The sequence below is a fragment of the Seriola aureovittata genome, chromosome 22 (assembly GCF_021018895.1).
Source record: "Seriola aureovittata isolate HTS-2021-v1 ecotype China chromosome 22, ASM2101889v1, whole genome shotgun sequence".
In the NCBI taxonomy this organism is placed as follows: domain Eukaryota; kingdom Metazoa; phylum Chordata; class Actinopteri; order Carangiformes; family Carangidae; genus Seriola; species Seriola aureovittata.
The window spans coordinates 10,621,674-10,638,126 of NC_079385.1; the positions used below are offsets into that span (position 1 = coordinate 10,621,674).

The 16,453-nt window shown below is 40.2% G+C and overlaps 1 protein-coding gene and 1 long non-coding RNA gene across 4 annotated transcripts in view; both read left to right on the top strand.

Annotated features, from left to right (window-relative positions):
• The window catches only part of atxn7l1 (ataxin 7-like 1), a 29,649-nt gene extending 21,129 nt beyond the window's left edge, over positions 1-8,520 (top strand). For all 3 annotated transcript variants that reach the window (XM_056367540.1, XM_056367538.1, XM_056367539.1), the window contains 5 exons: positions 110-323; positions 1,598-1,719; positions 2,410-2,928; positions 3,551-3,803; positions 4,661-8,520. In XM_056367540.1, the coding sequence (XP_056223515.1) occupies positions 110-323; positions 1,598-1,719; positions 2,410-2,928; positions 3,551-3,803; positions 4,661-4,678 (1,126 nt within the window). In that variant the 3' untranslated portion in view covers positions 4,679-8,520. The remainder of the gene's footprint in view (positions 1-109; positions 324-1,597; positions 1,720-2,409; positions 2,929-3,550; positions 3,804-4,660) is intronic.
• Positions 8,521-9,483: 963 nt separating this feature from the next.
• Positions 9,484-14,280, top strand: LOC130163662 (uncharacterized). The gene is made up of 3 exons (XR_008826506.1): positions 9,484-10,992; positions 11,918-12,022; positions 14,212-14,280. It is a non-coding gene; the product is annotated as an uncharacterized LOC130163662 (long non-coding RNA).
• Positions 14,281-16,453: the final 2,173 nt, after the last annotated feature.

Below are 16,453 nucleotides of genomic sequence, written 5' to 3' on the forward strand. Positions count from 1 at the left end.
CTACCTCGCTCCTTCTTTCTTTTTCTCTACGATTCCATTTCTTACACCTTTCTCCACACTTCTCCGTGTTTTATTCACCCCCCCTGTCTTTCTAATGTATCCACCCCAGGGTTCCAGGCGGATCCGCCACCTCCACCTCCAGTCCTTTGCCCCCAGCACCAGTCCCCGGCCTGGCCCCTAACGCAGAGCTAACCCCTCACAGCTGGGTGACGGCAGGGGGAGATGGCGGCCGGCTTTCCAGTGACGAGGGAGACGCAGAGACTCCAGAGGACCCTGACAGACCTGCCGTTCACTACTCCAATCACCACCCACAGCCTTCTGGGGTACATACTATGACTACTAACATACATTTTCATAGTCCATAACCTCAGGGCATTAAAAACTCATTTGCACAACTTCCAGCCAGGATTTTCCACCTTTACCCCACAGGGTCTGCTCTTAAAAGCCATTTAGAGGAATTATTTTTTGTTGGTGCCTCAGCTGTAGCTCTTATCCAATGTTTTTGTTGCAAAGAAAAAGGCAAGGGCTGTGTGTCAGATTGATTTCAGACTCAGAGGGAAGAGGGTCAGTGGGAAGATTGAAACCACTCTAATGTCCATCCTTTGAATATGAAGCTACAGCTAGGAGACTAGCTTAGTGTAAAGAAGGAAGGAGTAACTTGTTACATCTTGTTTGATGAATCTGTATAAAAAACAATGTGTAAAAACAGCTTGTGGTTTTTTGTTATGTTTTATGCCAAACTATCTCTTGGGCAGGAGTTGTGACTTCCTGAAATTTTGTTATCACTGAGAAGTTGCCAGGCGACCAGCGGAGAATCCAAATTCTTTTTCCAAAAATTTGCAATTTTCTAAAAATGACAAACTAAGTGCCCCTGCTATGATTAAAATATATAGAGTGTTGTTTTGTATATAAGCAACTGATGCACACACTTTCACTGCTGTAAATACATTTGTAGCAAATACTTGACACTGATCACCTCAGTGCCTGGTTATAGCTTCTGTCCGCAAACATATGACTATTCAGAATCTGAAACAAGACTTAAAAGGTGATCACAGGAAGGTGACATCAAAGGTTTTAGCTGCCCACTGTACTACAGGTGGAGAGGCAACTTTTCAATTAGAACCAAAAAAAAATTGTTGATTTGGTATCATCGTCTCAGCTTAGGGATTGGTCTGGGTTAGTTGTTTTTTTAAATTTCTAAAGTTCTAAAGAAGATTGTGGCATTGCTTGTCCTCGATCATCTTTCATATCTGTCTGTGTTCATTTGGAATTTTTCTGCCTCTTCGCTTTTCTCTCTTTGTCATCTGTTCTTTTTCATCTATCATTGTTTCTGTCATTTGACACCACTTTCTCTCCACATCCTGCTCCGTCTCTGCCCACCTCTTACTCCCTCCCTCTCTCTTTTTTTTTTTTTCCCCCTTGTTTCTTTCTGCCCCCTCTTCATCCATTGGCCCTTCTCTTCCTCTTTCTCAATTCTGTCTATCTATCCCTCCTGCTCTCCTCCTTTTTTCCTCTCTCCATGCCTCACCTTACCTCCCTTGTGCCTCCATCATTCTACCACTTCCTTCCCCTCTCACCCCCTGCTTCCCTTTTTCAGTTTTGCGTTTTCAGCAGCAGGCTCATGGGACGGGGCCACTACGTGTTCGACAGGCGATGGGACAGGATGAGGCTGGCGCTCCAGAGCATGGTGGAGAAACACCTCAACGCACAGATGTGGAGGTGAGTGTCCCTGAACGTACATTGTGGGCGATTCGATTTTCTCGGCGTAGAGCTGTTTCACTTAAAGGTACATGTGTAAATGAACACAATGAGCTTGTAATGCATCTCTAGTCTATTTACGCAGGAGTAACTGTGTGAATGTTGTTCTTGAATTTCACAAGGAAGCCACTACAAATGAAATGGATGGTAAACATTCTCCAAATCGAATTGTCAAGTTGGGGAAAATTAGATAGACTGACAATATGAGCAAGTGTAAATATGAGAGAAAGTAATGTGTTGTGCTAACCTGTTTTTATGAGGGATGGAGAAACCCAGTTAACTGGGTAGACAGGAAGTTTTTGATGTCACACATAAATGTAATCAACCAAGAGGCCAGTTCATTTAATGTTAGAATGGAGCAGAGAGAAAATCACAAATACAGAAAGAGAAAAAGATGATAGGTCTCCATGAAATTGTTGATAAGTGAATAATAGACGAATGATTGGGAAAGTAAGGATTTTTTTAATCATATTGATAAAATCATGGGAGGAGCAACAGCAGCTAAAAGGTTAAAGGCTCTGCAAACACAGAAAACCATTGTTCAGTACAACACCGTGCATTGATTGGTAATAAAGGTTTAGTACTCTGAATTTATACTGGCAATGAGACAACTTTATTACTTTTAAAATGTCTTGTCCCTTTGGGTTCCAGGAAGGTGCCTCTGGCTGCTGAGAGCCTCCTCTCCCACTCCTCCTCCGGTACCTCCTCCGTCACTTCACAGCAGACTCCCTCTCCCACATCTCTGACCTGCCCCTCCTACACCGTCACCTTCCCACAGTCCACGTTGGCCACAGCTGGGGTGTTCGGCATCCGAGAGGCCTCACAACCCCTGACCGCCATTTCCACACCGGGCAAAGCCCGTAACAGCACTCATAAAGCCAGCCGCCCACCCAAAGACACAGAGGACTCTGCAGTGGGATATAAGAAGAGAAAAAACTCTTCCTACTTGTCTTCCTCCCTTACTTCTTCTCCTTCTTCCTTGTTTTCATCTGTGGATAATCACAAGAGGAACGGCAGCAGCTATCATCCAACATTTCAAGGTTCAGGGGGCACAGCTGCCTCCCAAGCCAGGAAAAAGGGACTTGGGCGTGGGGGAAGCGGGCTTTGGCGCAGCGGAGATGACGGGCTATCCAGATCTGATGGGTCTCAAAGCCACAACTCACAGAGCAGGTGGGTTGCGGGCTGTTTAAAGTTTCGACAGCAGTAGAAAATGAGGTTGATCTTTCTTATGCAGGATTGAATGACTGGATTTCTTCAGGTTTTTTTGTTTTTTGTTTTTATTTTTGTTTCACCTGCTTGTTCAGGATGAAGTCTGTTGTTTTCGCAAAGGTGACAGTTTTCTAAGAAGTATGTTTTCTTGATACTGACGAGGATCTGTTCACTCATTTCAAGGCCTTGTATACAAGAGCATATAAATATAATACAGTGATGTGAAAGCCTTATTAAATTTGTTTTAGTGTGATGGTCTAATGAGGGAAAGTTTGATGGTAACCAGGGTTACAAACAACACAATACAGGCTCAGCTCAGCACATAACATAGTACAGTATGCAGAGAAACACATGAGAGGGTGATTCATTAAAAGTAGAGCAGTGTGTAAACAGAGAGGACGGTGCCAGCAGTGCAAAGGCTGTGATGACAGGTGTTTGGCTTTTCCTTTGAAATATACAGCTCTGTAAAAACCTGCTGCGATAATTTTATTCTCGTCTAAATAAATTCTGCTGTACAGTGAAAGTTGGAAGTGAAGCTTACTGTATGTACTTAATGGCAATTTCCTCTTCTGCTCTTCTCCAGTCGCGATCTTGGCACGACCAGTATACCCTACTCGCCATCCAGGGAGCCTGCCTCCACGCCTCATCAGCCCCTGGCTCCCCCCTCTGGACCCCTGGCTTATGGGGGAGAAGCCGAGGGGAGGAAGAGGAGGAGTCCCAGCTCTTACAGAGGGAAGGCCAGCAAGCTGAGCAGGCCGGGCGGACTGGAGAGCCTCTTTGGGAAAGGAAATGACATTGGAGGGATACTGGCTTTGGGGCCGGAGTCCCCGAGACAGGTTGGTGTTACATCTTGTCTTCTCAGTAACCCGCAACTAAAATCTCCCGGGCTGGGATTCGGTTTACTCAAAGCCGCATCATCAAGTCGAGATTATATTCAAGAGAAATGATGATGATCAGCGGCAAAGACAATATATATGTAAATCAATGCACTGTTAACCCACTGTAATTGAATTTTCTGACGGTAAATGTCATGCTAACATGCTCACGATGACAGTGCTGACTTCCTGATATTTGCCCGATATAGTGTTTACCATGTTCACCAGCTTAGTTGAGCGTTTTAGCGTGCGGACATTTGTTACTTAGAACAAACTACAGCTGAGGTTTAATTTTGACCTCATGGTGGCGCCATGTTAGTTTTTGCCATTTTGTGTTAGTGAAGAGAACAACACTAGCTTAGTTTACTGCAATAGGGGATACAACAGATCAGAATTACAGTGTATTTTACCACTGCTGTTAATACAATGTATTTTAACGCCCCCCTGCTTCAGTTCAAGGAGCTGCATGTGGCACTTCTAAACAGTGAAAGTGAATTTGACACTTCAGTTTGAAAAGTGTTTGTTCTAATTTTCTAGTTTCAACTTTAATAATAAAGTGACAGCCCTGATATGGATGTGAAAAAGTACAGGTCAGGTGGGAAAAGGCAGTTCATTTTCAAAATAATTGAACTTGCTTTAAGCGTAGTACATAATAGCACACAGATACAGAGCAGCAAAGTGTCATTCATGTAAACAAGTATTTCTAATTACTAAGATTTATGTATATTTTTTTTTAAATACTGTAGAAATTGCTTTACACAGTGCAAAACCGTGCTAAATGAAAGCCAGTTAATGTAACTGTCATCTTCTCCCTACAGGCCAAGTTGCATCACTGACAGGAACCTGTCTCATGGACAGAATGTTGGGCAGCTGTGCAGGCCACCACCGTTTGTGACCTTTGACCTCACCACTCTTCCACCGACAGCACCAATCAAACTGCTTCATCTCGGCGATGTCACCCCTGTTTACCCAGTGACGGCTCAGTTCACCCGCTGTGATACCGGGGCTCTGGAGTCTTCGCTCACAGTCGAGCTGGCAGTTTTACTTCCGTGCATCACAGCGGTCGTGGTTTTCTCAGAAGACGACGGCGGATTCCAAAAAAACTTATCCTCTGAAAAGGGAATATGCCTCACAAAGTTTTCAAGGCATTGTTAATAATACCACCTCTGTACAATTTTTCAGAGGCAACTTTTTTTTTTCTTTTTTTTTCTGGTTGTTCTGACCATGTTCCTGGTTGCTGTGGTTGGTCGGCGGACAAGGAAAGAGGTCTGCGATTGTATTTGGGATTTAGATGGTTGAAGGACCTACTGACACGACTACTGTAGGACTCTGACTTCAGCTACGCCACCTCACCTGCCCCCACCCCACCCCCCCACCCCTTTTACCCTTTTTTCTGTCTTTAGCATTTTTCCCCCTCCTCAAAGATGGAGGAGGCAACAGCAGTTTTAGTTGGGTTTTATCCAGCTTTTTACTCTGCATCAACCTCTTCCTTTTTTTCTAATTTCTCTCCATCTTTCTGGAGCAACTTTTTCCACATCTCTGAAATTCTCTCCTTTTTTTTTTTTTCCCAACTGTCTGTCCCTCAATCCCTCTCCATCCCAGCATGCCCATGTTCAAAGTGCACTTACTGGACTCGCATCCCTCTTCACTGACTCCAGAGCAGTCTCCAGCAGTGCCACACAAGGGAAGAAGAAACGTCTGTGTTACCAACAACGCCGCGTCAATGCATTGTAATTTCAGTATAGGAAGAATTTTATTTGAAGATTGTATTTTTTTTGTTTTTCCTCCATTCTGGTTTAAATGTTGCAAGAAACACAAACTCCTGTGTGTGTGTGTCAGGACTTGCATCCAAAAAGGAATTATTACTACGGTGTTGGAATTTTTCTTTTTTCTTTTTTTTTTTGTATAATAATTTATGTTCTGAAATGATGTTTGTTTTCTTACTGACCATTGAGGTTTGAGCTACAGAGACATTTTGAGCAAAAAATAATTTCTATGACATTTTGAAGAAAAATGTTGAAAGTATTATGGTAGTTCATATTGTTGAAAATGTGTACATATCTGTTATTATTTTTGTATTTATTAATAATTGTCCCCTTTTACTAAATATCAGCTAAAAGAGGGAATATTTCGCCCTCCTACCTTGGTCTGTGTTAAATAATATTGATGAGAATGGTCTGGTTTCTCAAAACCTTCACAAATTTGTAAATTAGCTTTAAGTTTAATTAATACTCACACACAGCCGGATATGAGCTTTGACTGTTTCAGTTTATGTCATTTCCATTTATCTGTGTTACCAGGTCACAACAACCTGCAGCAAATTCTACAAAATAGTTCTAATAACTAAGTGTAGTTAATTCTGGCTAATTTTGTCCGACAAGAAAAGTCTTAACTCAAGGTCCACTCACATTGCTTTTTCTAGAGCTTCATCTGCATCTCACATGCTGTGTCCCAACTCCATACTAATTGTTTACGGTATATGTTATTTACTAATGACTGTAGTATACTGTTTTTTTTTCCTGTTAGTATCCAAGAAATCAACATATTTAACTCTTCTATACCAACAGGAAATGATACAATATATGCACTGACAACAGGTCAGTCAAATTGCTACTTTACAAAGCCGCTGCCGATTTGACTTCCCAGAGAGAAAACAACATGTTTGTTCCAAAGATTAAATACTGAATTTTTCTAAAATTTTCTGGAGCGGTTTCACCACTGCCCGCAATTTATTTACAGTTTTGCAGCTATCCTACATTTTCTATGTGCATTGCACTTTAGGCCAATACCGTCCATCAAACAGCACTCTCCAAAAAAAAAAAAAAAAAAAAAAAAATGTAATATGCATGCTGCATTATTTTAATCTATTCTTTTTTTTCCTCACTTTTACACTACACACTCAAACGCAGTGTTCATCAGCAAATTGAGTTTACTAAGCTGCCATGAAGATGGCTCAGTTGTCATCACATGACCTAAGTATTTCAGTTCAAAGGTTAAGAATGAACATTGACGCTCAGTTATGTTGTATTTTGAAGTATTTCCTACCATTTACAGTGATACCGACCATAATGGAAGACAGCTGTTACAGAGGACATGGCCTACATCACAACTTACTCTGTCAACATGGTCTATTTTTCCATCCTGACACCAGAAAGTGGAGATTCTCCTGCAAGCATGAGGTCGGGGCTTCATCCCCATGTGCTGATCAGGATATTTACCCCTTATTTAGCTCTTAAAGGCTGACGAAAGAATGTTAAGATAATTATGTTACACATAACCATGTAAAAATGTGAAATATGGCTGCACCAGGTATCTAAGTAGTCCAGTGTCCCATCTAAAAACTGTATTGATTGGTCAGTTCTGGTCATAGTTACTGGCAGAGTCCCATTTTGTTCTCAACAGGACTCCATTCAAGACTTTGACATCTTTAGATGTTGCTCGAGCCCTGTAACATAGAGATGATGGTACAAAATGTCATTGGACAGTTGGGCTTCTATACTAGTATTTCTTCCTGTCATTATTAGTGGAAACCACACCAGTACACAAAGTGTATCTGATGTACACTAATGAAAAAAAAAATAAAAAAGTTGGTTTTGTGAAACCAGGCAGTGCTTAGTATTTTCATATAAAGGGCCCCACATTCCTGTTTGCCTGTGGTTCTCCCCTTTTTCATGTTTCTTCCAATGTTCAGAACTATAGTTTTAAACTGTCTTCATCTTCTGAGGCCAAGTGCTGAGATCGTCTAACAGCTCTGTGATCAGTTTAGTGATGCCGGTGTGGTGGTCTTTATTTTACTGTAGATACACATGGTTTAGCTCGGTACTCGCAGTGTACAGTTAACACGCCTACAATTACAATATTAACATTTTTTCTTTTTTTTTTTTCCCACTAATTTCTCTGTTTTGCAGCCTGTTGCCACCTGCCGTGCTTACACCTGTTAGAGTCTTCAAACCTGCTTTAAAAGACCAACAGATACACTAGTATATAGATGGTTCATATTGCTTTACCAGCTAAAAAAAAGAAAAAGAAAACCATAGCGTGGTTGGAAAGTTTGATTTTCCAGCTCACGTGTATCTACAGATCAAAGATGATGATCTTAGCTCTGCGATGGTTTTGGGAAACGCCACCCCACACTTACTGTCTATAGTAATAGAAATGAGAAGTTATAGTTTGTTGCAGCTAAAATTAAGACAAAGCTCATGGATATTGATTTCGGAGCAGTTGTATATTGTCTTTGCTGTTAAATTCTACGGAGGTTTTAACAGTTTATTTTTCTGTTCTTTTTAAACCCTCCCTGTTCCTTTTTTTGCACTTTGTCATAATGCCCAGATCTTTAATCAACTTCTATTTATATAAATATTTCAGATATAAAGAAAAAAATTATATCTATATATTTGTTAAATTGTTTCTGGCAACTACAGTAAAAGAAGATTAAGAGTGTATTCTCGGTGAGTTGGCCCCTAAACCAGCACACCGTTTTTTTTTTTGTTTTTTTTTTATCTGATTCAAACTGTGGTCAATGTTGAATGTCTGAAAAATTGTAAGATTTGGGGTTTATTCGGTCTCACTGAAGTTGGATCAGAAAATGGATTTCCCATCAAAACAATTTAACACTTGCTGTAAAAAAAAAAAAAAAAAAAGGTCTTATATCCAAGCTTTTATTAAATGATTGAAAGTGGTTGTTGTGTTATTTGTAAATCAAAGATGCAGCTTTTGTAATTGGAAGAAAAGTCCCTCTGCTGATGAATTACAAAAGTTTGTTTTGTAGATTTCACTTGTCATTTTTGCAGCTGTGTGTTCAACGTTTTCTGTCCAAGAAACTCATCATTTCCGTCTGACGTGATATTTCTGTATGGCTAGAAAAACAAAGAGCTTCCATGGTTGTCAGTGTTTCACGGTGAAGCTTCATTCATATATTTTGTATCGTGTAACCTTTTGACGCATTTCTATGCTTGAATTTTTTCCCCACATGCGTCCGTACTCACTTCACTGAACACTGAAGTGTGCTGGGTCCTGTCTCTCCAGCTGACTTTTGTTTTCATGTTTTTATTTTTTATTTATTTTTTATTTTCCCCTTGCAGGCTGGTTCCAGCGGCGGTGATGTCGGTCGGTCTACCTCTTTGGTCCAGACTGAAATATTTCAGCAACTACTGCATGAAGAGGATCAATCCTAGGCTACTGACTGTGGTAATCCCCTGACCTGTCCTCTCCAGCCACCAGCAGGATGACATTTTGGGCTTTTTGTGAAATGTCTTGACAACTGTTGGACGGATTGGGCACGTCATTTTCATGGTGCCCACAGGACGAACCCTGACCATTTGACCAGATAGATTTAGCACAAAATGTAACTTCAGTGATCCCCTGGTAGACTTTCAATTTGTCCGACTTCAAAGCTAATACATACCAGGCTGCAGTAAACAGTACTGCGTTAAAACATGACAGTGGCTATTAACTTGATCTAAACAGATCCTTCTTCATTAACTGTGAAGGGCTCTCCCGAACTTCCAAAGAGGCTCTCGGGTTGTGACTCTTCAGCCTACGTTGGCAAGAAAATTAAGCCATAAACAAATTTTGTGGAGTGCATAATTAAGAGCATAACAAGTGATCTTTGAGGAGCCCCATCTTGATGCCTGTTGTTGGAGCAAAGCTGATTCTTTATTCCATCTTTTATCAGATGTTAAGCACTGAAAAGCAGCTCATTAGTTAGAAATGCAACATTTTAATCACAGAACATAAATTCAGACACCTGTCTTGGTAAATATTCAACATGTCGGAGCATGATGTTGTATCCCCAACCAATTTCCGGTGGCAGTGTAGCTCTCCGAGACATTTGACCTCCAAATAAGATTAATAATAAGACAATTTCCCCTTAGGGACTGACAATGCTTTCATGATGCAACTTCCACACACAAAATCGTTTTTTTTTTTTTTTTTTTCCCAACCCTAATCTCATGCCAATGTACTGTTGAGATGAAATAGGAGCCCACGGTTGAGCATTAACTCAGACTGTTCTGTGGTTTACAATTTACGGCCCTTCTCTCTTTATAGCAGTGGTTTTATGTTGTTATTGTTTACAGTGGGAGAACAGGCCACTGAGACTTCATCTCTGCTCCAGCCGGCCATTCAGCAAAATTCCCGCTTTGACTCGTCCTCACACGTGAAACTTAATACAAAAGAACAAAATTACGAGCAGCAACTGTCTGCACTGGATTCCACCTGTCGATCTTAATTTACAGACTCAACCAAAGCAATGTCTTTCTCTGCATCTTTTCTACAGCACAAACCTCAAGGTGTCAGTGTGAGTCTCGCGGCGGAGCCCACAGATAACTCCCAACTAAGCAACTAAAGGGGGGAAAAATCAATCACATTTAACATGAACCATAAAACGGAGGCTAGTTTTGATCTTTTTTTACAAATTAAGAAAGGGGCCAATGGAGCCTTATTAAGCAAAAAATGAAGCTCTATTAGCTTTATTTTGTGACTGGAACGTTTAATGGTCATTAGATTAATTCAGAAAGGGAGCAGATAATTTACCAGGATTCATCCGCTTGGATATTTTTATTAAAAAGAAAACGAGGCTACTCCCAATGTCTCGTTCATCCAGTTTGTAGAAGTATGGAAATAACTTATAAACCACATAAATATGCAATAATGTGTTCTGGTAACTTCTAGTAAAATGTGATTTTTTTTTTTTTGTGATCACTGACAATTGTCTTCTGTTTAGCCCCTGGAAGTTCTCTTTGTCACTGTTGTGGAGGCTAACGGCTAATGAGTCCTCAAGACTGAGTCAGATGTGACTGTAGACCCCCAGAGAGCGGTTACTAGAGACTGAGTTAAAAGAAAAGAAAAAGAATGAAGAGATCATAAAGAGACTGAAATTTACTCGATGGAGCTATCTGGAAACCTGCTTATTTAAATAATTTGAAAATGGTGAGAATAGAAAAGTCCCTATCTTACAACCTACATTTTGATGTTTTGCTTTGGTGAATGTGTGTTATTCTGTGAGAGTTGGGGCCAGATACATGGGGTGGAATATCAGTAACGTTAAGTCATATTTTTGATCTTAAAGTAACAGTCAAATTTTTTGTTGACTCTCTCATTCGTGACAGAGGTCAGAAGAGAACAGGATCTTGAGTCGGCTCAGGGAGAGGTGCGGTCATTGTGGTGTAGGCCCCCCACACACACAAACACACACACGCACACACACACACACACACACACACACACACACACACGTTGCTCTGATGTATGCATCTGAGGCTGGAGTTTACGAGAATTTTTTGTCCCACAAAAGGAGCTGCTGCATTATTTTTTCATGATCCCTGTTACGCACAACGCTCCATGATCTTGCTCATATGCAAATCCCATTTCCAAACATTTTCCTTTTAAGAGGAAATGATTCAGCCCAAAACATACTGTATGCATTTTGTTCCTTTGATACTGGGCATTGTAGCAGATTTAACTATCTTTTTTTTTGTTATACAAAGCGGATTAGCCATACTTCTGTTTTTTTAGGTTTTTTTTAAAATAAAACTACAGGAGAGATTTAAGGGCATTTAAAGAGGCACTGAACCTGCTTTTGAATATAAACAATCCCCTTGAAATTTTACTCAATAAAACTAATTATGATTAGATTTTGATATAGAGCTCACAGTCCTGCAGCTGAAAGCTAGTGTGCAAAGTGTCACATTACAGTGACCTGTGCTGCTGCTATGGGAAACATATTAAACAGCACTGAAGCAATGGCTGTAGTTGTATGCCCTGTACAGATGGCTCTACTGCCATCTATTACTGCTCTCCAGACAAATCGCTACATCCAATTAGATTTATTTGAGCATGACATCCAGCAGGCGTTTTCTACCCACTGCTTTCCTCAGTGCCTTTTTACATTAATGGACTGAAATGACCGAAAAAAAAATACATTCCCGGCAACACTGACACCTTGTGTGTAACTCTTAACACGACCCCCCCCCCCCACAAAATCTCATCAGCCACATATCAGATCATGCAACGCAGAACAAATGATGTCAACCTCGAAGTAAAGAACTGCTCTTACTTAATCTTCATTTATTCAGATACTCCTGCTGGGATGAACAGTTACTGCACAGGTCGTCTTCTGAATTCATAATTACTGCAGCTGCCACGAATGTCAGATATTTACATCTAAGGAGGCAACATTGGTAAGTAAAAACTAATTAAAATATTTTGTGAAAGACTTTAATTTTCCGTCAATGAATACAGATCTGATTACACTGAATGTTTGGGGATTTAATACTGTTTACAAATTTGTCAATCGTAATAGTTTCCTCTACTGGAAAGTTTAATTGTGGGAAAACAATATTTTATCAGTCTAATCTTGATCATGTTTGTCTCCTAAGTGGATGAAGTTGTACCCTAACCCTCCAGCCTCTTAACCAGTCTCTCCATACAAGCCCCAGTTTTAGCCCCCCGCTATAATTACAGACAGGCTTTTGAAATTACCAGTGTAAACAAATTGTTTGTCATGCACCAAAAGTGTCCAATCATGTCACCATGTGGTGCGATAAACGCAGCCTGCATGTAACTGAGAAGATAAAAGCTCTCGGCTCTATTCGGCCACGTCCATGAATGCCGAGGAGTTTCTCCCCCCATTGCAAACAGCATTCTTATGATAATGGAATAATGCTGGTGCTTTAGTTAATTGTGTATATGCGATAGTGGTGGGCACCTTTTGTTGGGAGCTCTCGTGAGCCTAAAGGAAGGAGCTGGCAGGGATTATAAATTCCCCCCCAACAACCGCACTTTATACCCACTTTGCATTGAATGAGTTGAGTGTTTTTCTTTATTTGATTTGGTTTAAGATTTTCTCGGATGTGTTCAATAGAGGCAAGAGCATTTTTTCTGTGTTATTTCTCACATATTTGACATCTCTCAAATGCTGCCTAACCTGGTGGCTAAATAAAAACAATTTCTGAATAGCTCAGGATGTTGCTAGTACTAGAAGGATCCTTTACAACAGGTGCAACACATCAGTTTGTTCACAATGTGTCCAAATCAAGTTTCACTTTGTACTGGGTAAAGTAGGACAGCAGCTTAGCTTAAGTAAGGCACCTTTCTTAACTATACTTACATACTTGAAGTCAAGCTCTAATTGTAGGGTAACAATTACAGTTTAATTTACTGGATTTACTGTTTGCATTTCAAGGTACTGCGCTGATATTCCTCACTGGAATGAGTTACCAGGTCGGGTTTGGCTGTCTAGCTCGTGGGCTGGTGTGACACGACTCACTTTAGACCCTTTTAATGGCCTCACCAAATACTGAGGTCACTCTGACGTCCTACTCCTGAGCCCATCTCATTGAGTTACCAAACCTAACAGCATAGCATACTTTAGAAGTCTAACCATAAGGTAATAGTGTGAAGTCACACAACTAGTAACAAGTACCACACTATATTTTCCTCATGTTCTACACGGTGGAAATTCTTGTGCTTACTTCTATTATACTATATACCTAATAGCATACATGCAGATTGTACTTAAATATTAATTTATACTATTTCCAGAGTGTAATTCTATACAATAGTACTTAAACCTTTTTTGTTACTACAAACTGTACTTTAGAGTGAGCCCCACGTGTTATAGTGCTGGACCATAGTGCTTATTTTAAAGTACTCTGACTGAGATTCCGATTTAAGTACTACGCTATATTGAGTTGTTGTATTACTGCGCAACATCTTAATATTTAAGTAAATGTTAATTATTTGACTTACTAGTCCATGAGAGTCCATGTTTTACACTCAGAAAAATGCCCTATTGCTTCTAATGCCCTAATTGCTACTAATGTACTAATGCACTTAAATATACATATGTATGTGTATACATATACATACATATGTATATATGCACACATGTATTTATATATATATATATATATATATATATATATGTGTGTGTGTGTGTGTGTGTGTGTGTGTGTGTGTGTGTCTGTGTATTTTTTCCTTTTAACAGGTCACTGCAAATGCCTCTACCTTTATGATTTACTTCCTGTTTACCTCTGTCAAACACATGTACACCTTATGTTGTCATCATTGATATTATTTCCTGTCAGTTTGCATCAACAGCCTTCCTTCAGCTTCATCACCTGCACACACTCACCTGTGCCGTCACAGTCACTACATCACTACATGTACAATATCATAGTATGAGCCAGCTGACTCCAATTATCTGAGCTGATGTGATGCTTCTTCGAAACAGCAGTTAGTGGACGCATTAGTCACCCAAATTACATGGGTTTAGAAGCCAGTTTAATTCAGAGGGTTAATTAATATTCGGGCAAATTGGGTCATGTGGTCAGCTGAGTCGATTGATTTGACATGTTTTATATTTCAGTGTTATCCAGCTGAGAAGAACCGATGGTCCCAACAAACAGGTTTATTTTCAACAGTCTGTAAACTAGGTAAGGATTTGCTATCTCTGCCTGAAGTTAAATTTACATGTAAACTGTTGTGTTTTGTGTAGTTATTCGTTTTACAAATTATTATTATTATTATACCTTTTATTTTTTGAAATGGCTGAACGGTTGTACCTGTCAATGTAAAACAATAACGTCAACCTGGTTGCAGCTGCTTCACTGGGCTCTTACAGTTAAGCTAACTAGCTTTGGTGTGAAGTAGCACGAAGTTAAATTTGTGAAAATATTCGCACACCTGACATTTTAATTAAGATACAACATCACAAAACACTGGGCATGTTCATGGTTTGGTTTCTTATGTTTGTTATGAGCAAGTTTAACGTGGGGAAGGTTACAGTAAGTGAAGCGAAACAGTTATCTAGTACAAATTACTTAGCTAACCCCTCTATTGCTACTGCTAAACTGAGTTAGCAACGCTGGACATTAGCATAATGGGTACACAGTAAATTAGACTAGACTTTTTTTTTTTAGAGTCAATAGAAATAGAGAGTTAGTGTCAATAGAAAACATTTTAATATGTTTTTAAAAGGTTCTTTTGTTTGCTGGGGCGTTGTGTGACCACATGGTGAACTTATTAACATATAACCTAAAACGAATAGTCAAAGTGTTAGCCAAAACGAGTCTGTTTTGTGGGTTATTAATTGACTCAGTGGCACCTGTACTAGCATCAGTGCTCATGGGATTTGAAAATTAGACTAAACCCACTGGAATCAGGATCTATGAAGAGGATGAATTTATCATCACTTGTTGCCAAAGTTTTGTTAAGGGGTCCTTGGAGGGACTTCAGTGGATTCCCAGCGAAATGAAGGATAGGATATTAACATTAATTTCCATATACTCATTTGCATATTGCAGAAAGTGATGTTTGTAAAGAAGTTAAATGTAATAAATCTATTCCATATTACATCTAAACAAGGAAGTTAAACTTCTCAGATGTGGCTCCTGGAAGAATATTTTTTACCAGGTGTAAGACAATGGTATCATGTACCTGTAAATCCTATTTTATTATAAGAATATAATATAGAAAACGTGCATATTTTTAATCAGTAAAAGCTATCTAATTTTGGCCACGCATTTCTGAATATCACAGATGAGACTTATCGTTTTTTGTGCAAGATTATTTTAATAGATGGTGATTTTTATATAAAGAGAAAAAGTATTTAATCTGTTGCATTAAGTTTTGGAGGGTGTAACCACCGCCTATTTTATATTGCTTTTGCGTCGTGGACTCTTGTGGAGAACCTGTGTCCTCAAAAGGTTGCGCGTTTTGGGGAATAAATCAGCGCTACAACAGTGGCCATTGGTTAAAAGTTGGAAATTTATTAAACTTTTCTTAATTAAAAGAGGTCAAATATTTCCTTTTTTTCCCTCAATGTTGCCCTAAAGTGCCGGCATCTCCAGCTGAAATTGGACATAGAGGGTGCACCTTTGCGCAGAGACTGGTTTAGTGCTGAGAGGCTCCTCTGGGTGCACAAAGACAGCGGCTCGCAGAGGAACTTGTTCAGAGTGAACCGGGGACGCTGGGAGGCGAAATAAACAATCTCCGGACTCGAAGTAGCCACGGCCGCGCAGTTTTACCCCTTTAAACACACGATTCCACCACTCATCCAAGAAATACAAGGTAAGGACTTGTTTTTAACACGTTTCAGCGGGACTGGAGGGCTGCGGAGCGGGTTAAACCTCCTTCGCTCTGGCTTCCCGAGCATGGTTGTTTTTGCAGAAAATGGCGTCATCGCCCTCTTGTTTCTGCCTGGCCGCGGTGGGGAGAGGAATAGTTTCAGAGACTTGTAGCAGCCTTTACGTGTGGCGTTTACCCCCTCAAAGATCAAATAACTTACTACGATGTGTTTTATTCAACACTAAATCGTCAAAATACGAGATAGGTGATGATTTCGCTCGGTAGAAGGACGCGCAAAGATGGAAGGGTCACCGGTCCTGTGCGCCAAGCTGCTTCTTGGAAAAGGTGGCACGGAGCCGCAAAACGCAGCGTTTTACATTCGTAATAATGCCATCCCCACCGGCTCTGGGCTAATCCAAATGACCGAGGATGGTTTAATGTTATTACCCGGGTGGTGATGGGCGTATTTATGGGAGTGCTGCACCTTGTCTTTGTGTGTATTTTATTCGGGTTAGCTCGTTTTTACGCCGCACTCCCCTGCC